Here is an 11,110-nt window from a genome sequence, read left to right on the forward strand (position 1 = left end):
GGCCCGTTTTAATACGGGGCAATACGGGGCGGCCACCGAGTTTCTCAAGCCTCCAAACTCGTTTTTCGGCCAAGCCGCGAGTTCGGGCTCCGTTCTAGGCCTCTTTCGGCCTGAACCCGTATTATCGCCAGAATTTTTCGGGTTCAACCCGTTTTTCAGTCTTTGTTAGAGTTGCTCTTAGCTAGTCACAAGTTCGGAGACAAGGATACAGAAGAATTTGGATTTCACTTAATTATTTCAATAAAAACTGTTAGCTTGATACCATGGGAGAAATGTACAGCTGCGGAAAATAGCATCAAATGTCATGTCAGGCTGACGAGTAGCCCCTGCTGACACAGATACAAGGATGATGCTTTCTCCCACTTCCCACCTCATCTTTCACCAATTCGTGGCATTCTTACATGCGGTTACAACACATCACTATACAGATACCAAATCTGAAACTAATTTGTGTAGCAATTAGCCTATGCTGCCAGGCCTCCCCGTTCCCTTTCTCTTCTTTTTTGAATCTGAAACTAATTTGTGTTGATATATCTGCTCAGTAGTCTGCTGGTTTGGGGTGCGATGCTGGCCTATCGCGGGTCAGCCGTGCCAACGGAATGCGTGTTCAATTACAAGACCAGAAATTCTTCAGACCTGGAAGTGGTCTATTATGTGTTGTATGACATCAGCTCCTTCGTTCATAAACCCATACTTGACCTGAAATCACAAGACCGTAAATAAGGCTTTACTTGGTCACGAACTCTCGTTGTGCAATAGTATGCAACGTTTCAGATACAGGGAGAAGGCGGATAGGACACCTGGATAATGCTGTGTGCTGCGAAACTCCCCATGCTGGTGCGGAAGCTAACATCTACTTTTTCCCATGAAACGCTTCGAAGCCCTGTCACCATTTTCTCTACATGACCGGAAAGGGAAATTAGTGTCAGTTCAAGAAAGGTACTCTCACAATCTTTCGGGTTGTGGATTTAAAAACATATCAAGTGTGCTTCAGGCTTGACTGACGAGAGTAAAGCCCCCTCTTCTCAATACTGAATTCATAGTCATACAGAGCGAAATGATCAATGACTAACTAAGGAACTTTGCCTACGTTTCTCGTAGTGCTATGCTTGCAATACAGAACCAAGTCCTTGTATGTAGCACTGCGAGAAATATAAGACAAAATGGCCTATCGAGTGCCCCACAAAGATTGCAGTCATCGAGTTGAATGTTGAACACGAGAAATGAACTTTGAACAGAATAACTTGCTTGACAATTTAGTTGTGGCTAACTGTCAAAGTCAACAAATCAGGTGTCTAGACAACAAAACCATGATGAGAGGACTCCACGTACACGTACCTCAGGAAATGACACCGCATCAGGTTAGCTCAAATACTGTAGGTATTTGAATATCACTATCCAGACTACTTTGAAGATATTATGTCTGGTTCTCTCTCAGGAAAGTTCAAAATCGCTAAAGGTGTACAGCATCATATGAACGAGTCAACTTAGAACAGTAGGTAGCTTCCAGGAAGGAACTGATTTGAGACTATGCCGTTCAGGAGCGGTGCTAAAGGAAACAACCTATTTTCCATATATACCACATATGTTGACTACCAAGTAGCACAAGCCAATCTGATTTTGAGATGCTAACGAGTAGCCAGTAGATACATGTGTGGCACTCACAACATGCAAGTCTATAAGCAATCCTCCTTATGAGTAAGATCTTCATGCACTTAATTATGTTAGCAGTCCGCACATAAATAAAACAACTAGACTATATCGCCTAGCTGCTATATTATGTTAGGTGTTGCTACTGTCTGAAACTTCAAACACCAACTGTCCCTGGAATTTCGTGAATCACATAACTCTACTGTCAAAAAGGGAGAACTTTGAATGCGGAATTGCGCAGATTCTCGCAAATCGTTTAGTCTTCTCGATTCTTATTCAGCCTACTCATGTATACCGGGACTGAATCAGCATAACTTGATGGCATTCTCGATGTGATGGATCCATTCAAAATATTAATGAGTGCAAAGGACAGTGGCAAGACTAAAATGACAAATAAAGTTAATTGCAGCAAAACATCTTGTTGTATATTAAACTGGTATAACTGATCATGAACTGTTGGACGCAATATTGCAAATATTACACATACTGAAGATTAAGCATGCAAGAACATCGATATAGTGAAGCATGATGCATCATTAGAAGATAGTGCCTACTTAATATTCCTAGAGGCGTCAAGATAAAGGAAGATAGAAAATAAATTTCTGCATGCAACAAGTTAAACTAACCTTCCAATAAGTCCAAATTGCAGTCTGTTGCCAAATCCTGACACTTCTCAGGGTCGATTTCTTCTGAGTACTCCTCGTGTACAATGTGGGGGTACTTCTCAGATAAGGATTCCTCCCACTGCAAATCATCAAGAAACAAAAGGAACTATAAGAACTGTCATATGCGAAAATCATGCTGTCCTTTTAGAGAATGGCCCAGAAGGCTTGAACAATCAGAAATCACTACAAGTACCTTAGGAAGCTCTGTGTTTCTTCTAATAGATGATGTTCTCCAGCCAACAATGTCTGGATGTCATGAGTTTAAAGAATTGCCAAGTAAAAGCTAATAAAGTAAAAAATAAAAGGAATAATTTGTGTGCTGCATTAAAATATTTCAAATAAATAGGATACGGTCACAATCAGCATTGGCATATGCCACTCGCCTTTTAAATGCTCGCAGAGCAGATCTAAAAAAAAGTGTTTTTAACCAGAATTAGTATAGCTATCACATATTATGCAAGCCAGACTGAACAAAACATATATGCAATCGAAATATTCATGATGGGAAGTAATCAGAAAGAAACCAAAGTACCATAAACCTTACATAAAGTAAAGATCACCATAATCTTCAACCATACGCTGCAACAGTGGAGGTTCTCCCTCGTCATCATCGGTGAGAAAAAGATGTCTCCCAGTTCTCTTAAATATCCAATGGATGACACGAGAAGCAACCTTCTCCATTGTAATGAATCCAAAGAGAAGTGGAACCTAATTTTTAACAGTGAGAAACATTCACATAAAAAAATTATATATGGTTGCTATAACAAGTGCCTGTGAAAGGAAAAGGTGTATAATCTAGAGCAGAAAAACAAAGAAGCGATGTAAGTTTATCCAGTAAGATCTGATAATATCACTAGATCCATACGTCAGCAAAATGGCTCGGCTGCTCCCAAGCAAGTTGGGGTGGCTACATAGGAAACCCAACAGAAACCAGAAAGTGGAAGAGAGAGGCTTGGCGAGCCAGCGTAAAAGCCAGCCATCCTTATGGATATGAAACCCGAGATCATAGCTATATAAACAGTAAAATGATTCAGCGAAACAAACAAGAAAAACATGTTCTTTTAATCCGTTAACTATTCCTTAAGTGCACTTTTCATGCATGAGGCCATTTCAAAATGAAGTTCTGCAGGAGTTTACTGTTACATCTCCCAGGGGCAAGAGCAAAGAGGCACAACAACAATCTGTAAGTTTCTTGTAAGAGAAACACATTTTGATTAATTCCTTCATAATTCTGGAAGATATTGCCAGTCCTTGAGGACCATTTTAAGCCAACGAAATCAGAACTATGAAGGTTACCAATATATGAAGAATGGCAGGAGGTTTTGGTGAAAGGGGTATTTTTATATCTTCCAGGGATAAGAGCTCAGAGGCACGCCAATAAATTTGTAAGTTTATTATATTATAAAATTAAAATCCCTTCTCTCTTTTGTTTTTCCAAAAAAAATTGGCAAATTTGGGCATCAAACGTGGGGCCATTTCATGTGTATCCAATGCTCTGAAGCCAACAAAAACAATATCTTGTATACTCCACAAACTCCAAATATGTTGGAAAAAATATACTGACATAGCAGAATAATGAATAAATAAATAAATGAGTGAATGTATATATAATAGTTCCAAAACAATTCACTGATACAAGTAATCAAGTATCAATGGTCAAGATTTTCATGGTTTTAAATAAGCAAATCTGAACTCACATGATCGTCAAAATGGAAAAATAGAGGGCCATCAGAAAAATAAGTCAACACAGTACCTGCTTGTTTCCTCGAGAACCAAGGTGAGGTGTTGCTACAGTTATAAAGTTCAATGCTTCCAACCCGCATATGGTTCCTTCGGCTTTGCTGTCAAACGTGCTATTTGGATGTCTATAAAGCTTTGCGATTGCATATCTTGCTACTAAGCCTCCAACAGAGTGTGCAAGGAAGGAAATTTTGGTGAGTTCTGGCTTTCGACTGATTACATCAAGAACCTGATTAAGAAGAGAATAAAAGTGAGGATACAGTATTACTTCTGGGGTAAAAAAAGTGTTCTGCCCACAAAACCATTTTAATAAAATCAATATGGTAGATCAAGTAGCCTCTAGAAGTCATATGTTGCATTTGGTACTTACTTCATCTGCTAATCGTTGCCCCATAACATCAACACCATCTAGAGTCAACGTGTTCATGTTTTTCTCACTACCTGCAAATTTGAAAAATAAGTCTAAATAACATGATCTTGATGAAACTTTCTAGGGCACATATCCGGTTACCTACTAAGTTAAAAATTCAAAAAAAGAGGCTCATGTTTTACATTTCAGTCATTGTACATAGTGCAATACTTAAATTGCAGTTGAACCATGTAAAAAATGTTAGTTGCATCTAGAATATTTTTAATTCTCCCATAGTATAATATATCATGCTTATATCTACATATTTCATTACAGCATTGGTAAAAAGGTCCAATAATGGATGACAAATTAATCTCCACAAAAGCATATGTTCGCACAAACACATGGCTTACCGTTTCTAGGTGACTATCTTAATATCCCTATCCATACTTAAGAATAGAGAAAAAAAGCTATGAGATTTACGAATTGAAACGCTATTGCGAACAGTGACATGTCAAGAAAATGACAAGATATAGTCATCATAAAAGAGATGGCTTCACTCAAGTTTCAGGTATTGTTAAACCTAAGAATTAACAAAATGTCAAATTGTTTCGTATTTACATTTAGTCAAGCATACATATGTTGTTTGTCGATTATAACATTAATTTATAGGGGGAAAAGGACAGATGATTTGACGAAAAAAAACATGTAAAATGTGCAAGTTTCTAGCAACTATAGTTGGTAAAGCACTTAACCCAGCTACTTACAGTGGACAATTATATCATCAGGAAGTTGCTTCACGAACTCATTGGCTGCGTATTGCCAATCAGTAGTACTGCTCAATGAAAAGAAAAAGGAATAACATATCATTAAGAGAAGATTTGAGCCAAAATTGGTTTCAGAATTGTAAATATAAACTTGGTACACACTCGTAAAGAAGCACATCCATATGCCATTTCATAATTGGAAAGACTAAACACCCCTACTAATATTACAAGCACCAGAATTGATTGGATCTAAATAACATCAACTATTCAATCATCTATATTTCACGGTCCTTGCTCATTATGTATCCTTCCAGTAATTAAATGGTAAATCGTAAAACTACATTTTCTAATCGTAGAAGCTACAGCTCGGAACTCCGCCTCGTGAAACATACAACCGGCATTGGCGGTTGGCAGACCGTGAAGTGCAGAGCTACTGCATTGGCCCTTCTCCTTCCACTAGTATACCATGCTGATCGATAAAATCCTTCCAGAGAACTAAGTTGATTTTGCCTGATCATCGCTCATCAGGCGGTCAAACAAACTCTACAGAACACGGCTGTCTAGTACTCTCTTGTTTCGCAAAAAGAGCAGTGAGCAACAACTCTCGGAGGCGTAACTAACCACGCGCTTGATCGACCATCCAATTTGAGAAATTCCAGTGCGTAGAATTAGTAGTTGAGAGTTCAGACAGCCCTAACTCACTTGGCCAAACACTCATTTCCCAGCTCTACTGTAGGCTGTAGCAAAAAAGCCCAATGGCACAAGCGATGCCCCGCATTCCTTGCTTCGATCCGTCGGTATTCCATCCATTCCGCCTCTAAAAAGCGAAACAAGATTTCCCCCCGCACCGAGCGTGCGAGCACGAGGTGTTCGACCAAGTTCCTGAGCCGACGGTACCTGTAGAAACCCGATCGGCGGGAAGGGGAAGGAGGGGTGGCGAGGGAGATGGGCGCACCTGCCGAGGATGCCGTGGACCATGACGAGGAGGTGGTCGGGCGCGTGGGAGGAGACGGCGTCGCTCCAGACGTCGACGCCGCCGGACACGGACTCCTCCCTCCTCAGCCCCTCCGCCTCCCCGCCTCCGGCGCCCGCCATGGCCGTCGGCTAGGTCCTGGGATGCGGCGGCGGGGCGGAGCGGAAGGGAAAGGCGTGGCGTGGCGCTGCGACGGAAGCGTCGAGTCCCGCGTACCGCGTGGAGGCGAAGTGGGGCCCAGCGAGCGAGCGAGGAACGAAGAGACGCGTGGGAATGTTTTTTTTTCTTTTTTTTCTGCTGAGATGAGAATGAGATGCGTGCAATTTGAGGAGGAGGAGGATCGAGTCGAGGTGGTTTGGCGCGTGTGGGGCGGCGGTGAGGTGTGGGGCTCTACAGATCTTGCCGACATGATCATTTCGTGTGCTCGCCACGCCTAGCGGAAAATGGAGCGCCAACCAAAACACACATATGTAGCTCTAGCACAGACCACAAACCTCATACCCCAAATACACGTTTAGAGGCACCTCAAACGTGTTTTGCGGCTTGAAAAACCGACGTGCAATCTAGACGCATCAAACGTGACCTGTATAAGAGCATATTGGCGCGTTTGGACTATGCGTTATTCTTTTAGCCCACAAACAAAACCGTAACACAGGGTTTTGCAATATTTGACATATTAATCACAAAATGAATCAAATGATACAACAAATGTTTTAGTGCCATACAATTTAACAATAATACGAATTACAATAAATGTTTTAGCGACAATATGAATTAAATGATACAACAGTAATTCAACAAATAACAAATGGTTTGAAATATAAATAAATTCTAGTTGTCATGCCTCTGCCAATGATGTTGAATATGATCAAACTGAAATTGTTATGCTGACCCGGCATTCTCAATCTCACGGTATGTTCAAGAAATGATGCAATACTATCCAGATTTCTTGCTAGTTAATTAGATCCGGGTGTCAACATTATCAAAAAAAAAATGATAAGTTCAAATCCATCTCATCTTCGATGATCGTATTATGTAGAATCACATAAGTGGTCATGATGTCCTTGAGGGGTTGCATATCTCAAAATTGGGCGGGACCTCAGACTATTGCAAATCTAGCTTGCAAAATACTAAAAGCTCTCGGTGTCTTTTCGTGCTGCATCTTATGCTTTTGCCAACTTAGCTCTGCCCATTGGAACCTTGGTGCTCTTCACAAATGTAACCCAATCCAAGTATATACCACCGGCAAGGTAATACCCATTGTGTACTTCCTCCCGTTGATGGTGTAGTTGAAAGCCAAGGAAATGGGGTATGCAACACATTGATATCATTGACAGAACCCGACAAACAAAAAAAAACTATGCCAAATCCAAAGATCTTGGGATGCAACTGCCTCAAGCACGATCGTCGGTTCTTTGCTCTTGCCACGGTACAAGCTTTGCCAAGTTTTTGGACAATTTTTCATGTCCAATGCATACAATCAATGCTACCTAGCTAGCATACCCGGCCAACCTCGGTATTCGTTCTCCGCTATTAATTTAAGAGTATTTTCTTCGTTGGGAGCTCGAAGATACTTCAGCCCATACAAACGGATCATAGCCTTGCAAAACCGACGAATAGATTGCATAGTCGTATCTTCACCTATGCAAAGATACTCATCGGCATACTCTTCCGGAATACCGTAGGCGAAGATGCGCATGACGACAGATATCTTTTGGTGAGAACTAAATCCTATGAGTCCGGCCGCATTTCTCTTGCGCTTGAAATAGCGCATATTGCTCTCGCATGTATCAACAATCTTGTTGAGCAAAGATCTACGCATTCGGTACAAGCAACGAAAGAGATGAGGTGGATATGTGGGTACCTCGGCGAAGTAATCCTGCAGGAGCATATTGTGCCCAAGAGTGTGGTTCCGGGAATGCACAGCCAGCCATGGATGACCCCTTACGCTTTTTCGGCTTCACGTCCAAGATCTCCTTCGCCGCAAGGATTACGGCCGTTTTCTCGATATCGTCGTCGAGCAATTCCTCCAAATCGAAGTCGTCGGAGGAGCAAGAATCCTCCATCAAGAACAGTGTGCACGGGTCCATCTACAAAGCGTGGCGACGAACAAGTTGCGGGTCCGCGGCGGAGGCGAATCCGTGGCTATTGACCAAATTGGGACGGTGGTGAGGGTGCCATACCTTGGTGGCGGCGAGGCGTCCGCGGCCGATTCTGACGGATGCATTGGGGATGCGGGCGCGCGCGGCGGCGAAACGGACGCAACGGCGCGGCGTGAGTATTTCGCCGAATAGATTTGGAGGGGACGGGGCACGTAGGTTGGGATCTGCGTCGGCGCGCAGCGACGGCAGATGGTGGGGCGGAAGGAAATGTGGAGCTAAATGTTCCTTCGCGCCAACGCGGGGGGGGTGGGGAGAGATGGGGTTCGCGCTCGGGCCGCCTCGCAAAACTAGGAACTTGGGGTTTCCGCGGCGCGGAACTGGATGGTCCGGATAAAAAAAAATTGTATGGGTCAGATACGGTGTCTGAACTAGCCTTTTATTTTTTGCACATACAAACCCGTAAAACGACGGTTATTATTATGTGGATGAAGTCTCATCACTACGGGAAAAATTGTCAAAGGCTTTGCCGTGCGATGCCGCACGGCAATGCCATTGACGGTAAAGGCTTTGCACGGCAAAGGCTTTTTGCCGTGCGCCTCGCCATTGTTGCACCGTGCGACGCCGCACGGCAAAGGTCGCTTCTTTGCCGTGTGCCAAATATGTTTTATCTAAAAAAAAGCTCCAAGCTGGTCGGTCTGAGATTCGAACCTAGGACGCAGAGTAGGGAAAGCGTGCAACCTTTCTACTGAGCTAAGTGTTCGTTTGTTGATAACTATATCACGCCACACCTTTTGAGCTGAGAAAAAAAAAATCCAATTTTTACATCTTTGCCGTGCGCTTACGCTAGGCAAAGGCTTGCTTTGCCGTGTGTTTGTTAAAAAAACACTAGGCAAAGACTTGCTTTGTCGTGCGTTTGTTAAAAACACTAGGCAAAGGCGGCGATGCCTTTTGTGCTTTGCCGTGTGCCAGCGTCTTTGTCGTGCATCCTATCTTTGACGTGCGTTGTGTTGGTCCTTTGCCGTGCAACTTTCTTTACCGTGCGCTCTCTTCCATCTTTACCGTGAATCATATCTTTGCCATGCGCTCGTATCTGTGTTTGCCGTGGCCAAAATCTTTGCTGTGCATTTTTCTACGTGCGTACGGCAAAGAAATCTTTGCCGTGCGGGAACACACGGCAGCCGCAGTTTTTTCCGTAGTGCATGCGGGTGCTAGAGTTGCTCTTGATAGACTATTACTCGCAAAACATCGTTGAATCCTGACGGCAAGGATCATGTGACTGCCTCCTTGTAAAGCAACGGCAAGGAGCGCTTTCCTCCTCCGAATTAACTCCTGACGCTGCTCTCTTGTCGGCACTCACCGTGGATGCCCTTGCCACGACGGAATTCCTGCCACGGCTCCTCCCCTGGCCATGCAAAAATTGATTAGGGCATCGTTCAAGCATAATCAAAAGAATTATGAGGGCATTCAAAATGTTGGATCACGTCTGTTGGGGTGGAATGCAGGGGACGGTATCGGCGGAGCTGTAAGAGAATTTGTGGTTTCAAAAAAATGTATTCATAAGGTAGGGGATGCTCATATCAGATCGTGTCCTAGCTCCATGGATGGTTAAGGTGTACATCGACTTAGCAAGAAGAACGCACAGCTTAATTTACTTTAGTCGAAGTGTATCTATTCTTTTGCTTTTGTGTTTCCCTTTACTTAGTTTTTAGTTTCATAGTTGTAGTATTTGAAATCCTTCGGATTTTAGAGCATCTCTAGCCGCATCTCCAAAGCGTCCCCTAAACGACGCCGAATCGAACGTTTGGGGACACGTTTTGTTCGTACCGCGTTTGGGAACGTCGCTTCCCAGCCGCGTCCCCAAAACTCACCTCAAATAAATAAAAGTGCATGAAAATAAATGTTTTTATTTAAATTTGATTATATATTACAAGTTTGAATGAAACGGCTAGATTTTATCTAACCCTAGCCTACGCGGCCGCCCGGCGGTGCGTTTGATGGCCCCGCTCCGTCGTCGCCTCCCCTCCTCCGCAGCTCCTGCTCCGCGCGGCTGCTTCTCCAGCAGCGTGTCATCGCCTGCCCTCCCCTGTTGCGCCGCCTGGAGGGAGAGCCCGAAAGCGCGGCGAATCTGCGCGTCTTCGCGGGCATGGGCGTCGTCATGGAGCTTCTTCTCCGACTCGAAGGACTCGACAAGCACTCGTTGCTGATCCCCTGCCTCGTCCGGGTGCGGCCCGTCGTCGTCGGACCACTCGAAGTCGTCGTCCTTCTCCTCCTCCGCCTCATCCTCCTCCTCCGCCTCCTCTGGTCGCCCAGTGGGGAGCGATGGGCCGAGAGAAAACGCAAATATGCCGGCCGTGGTGATGGACGTGCCGGCCGTGGAGGAGGTCGCAGCCCTCAAGGCGGACGTGGGCGTGGAGATGGGTCCTTTGAGACTCGCAAGAGAACTTCGGATGTGGCACGCTTAGAAAGCCCGACGAAGGAGGCCGGGGAAGGAACCAAGGCTATCGGCGAGGTTCGATGCTCCAATGGAAAGAACCGGGAGTGATAGTGGCGGAGCGGGAAAGTGGGGTGAAGAAACGAGTTGGATTTCACCGATGAGAAGGCGGGGAAGATCTATGCTAGCGAGGGAGGGCACTCCTCCCCTGCCGCCGTCTGCCAGGGAGCTGAAGCGTCCCAAAAAGCATGCAGGAGCAAAGAAGGGCAAACTAGAAAACTCTCTGGCGGCCTCCAAGGTGGAGGACCGCCAGGTGCAATGAGTATGTTAAGTATGAACCGTCGCGCTGCTAGCGGGGAGCGCGACAGATTCGTGAGTGACAAAGGGATTAACTTGTCAATGCCTACGGGTTATAGGCTAGGGTTTAGTTAGA

General features: G+C 44.4%; 1 protein-coding gene across 1 annotated transcript; it reads right to left on the reverse strand.

The window, feature by feature from the left end:
* Positions 1-206: 206 nt before the first annotated feature.
* Positions 207-6,278, reverse strand: LOC124684026 (lipid droplet phospholipase 1-like). Its single transcript, XM_047218438.1, has 10 exons — positions 6,127-6,278; positions 5,172-5,239; positions 4,426-4,496; positions 4,069-4,284; positions 2,860-3,023; positions 2,667-2,722; positions 2,509-2,561; positions 2,277-2,394; positions 801-898; positions 207-699 (listed from the first exon to the last, which is right to left on the reverse strand). The coding sequence occupies exons 1-10, from the start codon at positions 6,264-6,266 to the stop codon at positions 631-633; spliced, it is 1,053 nt and encodes a 350-aa protein (XP_047074394.1). The 5' UTR covers positions 6,267-6,278; the 3' UTR covers positions 207-630.
* Between the last annotated feature and the right edge of the window lie 4,832 nt (positions 6,279-11,110).

This window comes from Lolium rigidum, chromosome 1 (genome assembly GCF_022539505.1).
Source record: "Lolium rigidum isolate FL_2022 chromosome 1, APGP_CSIRO_Lrig_0.1, whole genome shotgun sequence".
NCBI lineage: Eukaryota > Viridiplantae > Streptophyta > Magnoliopsida > Poales > Poaceae > Lolium > Lolium rigidum.

What these genes read in the sequence shown, in the direction of transcription:
- LOC124684026 (XM_047218438.1), bottom strand. Translation starts at nt 6,266, where the DNA reads ATGGCGGGCGCCGGAGGCGGGGAGGCGGAGGGGCTGAGGAGGGAGGAG. An exon ending in GTCCACGGCATCCTCGGCAG is followed by an intron (nt 5,240 to 6,126) that starts GTGCGCCCATCT and finishes TTCATTGAGCAG; the next exon opens with TACTACTGATTGGCAATACG. An exon ending in TGCCAATGCTGATTGTGACC is followed by an intron (nt 2,562 to 2,666) that starts GTATCCTATTTA and finishes CATGACATCCAG; the next exon opens with ACATTGTTGGCTGGAGAACA.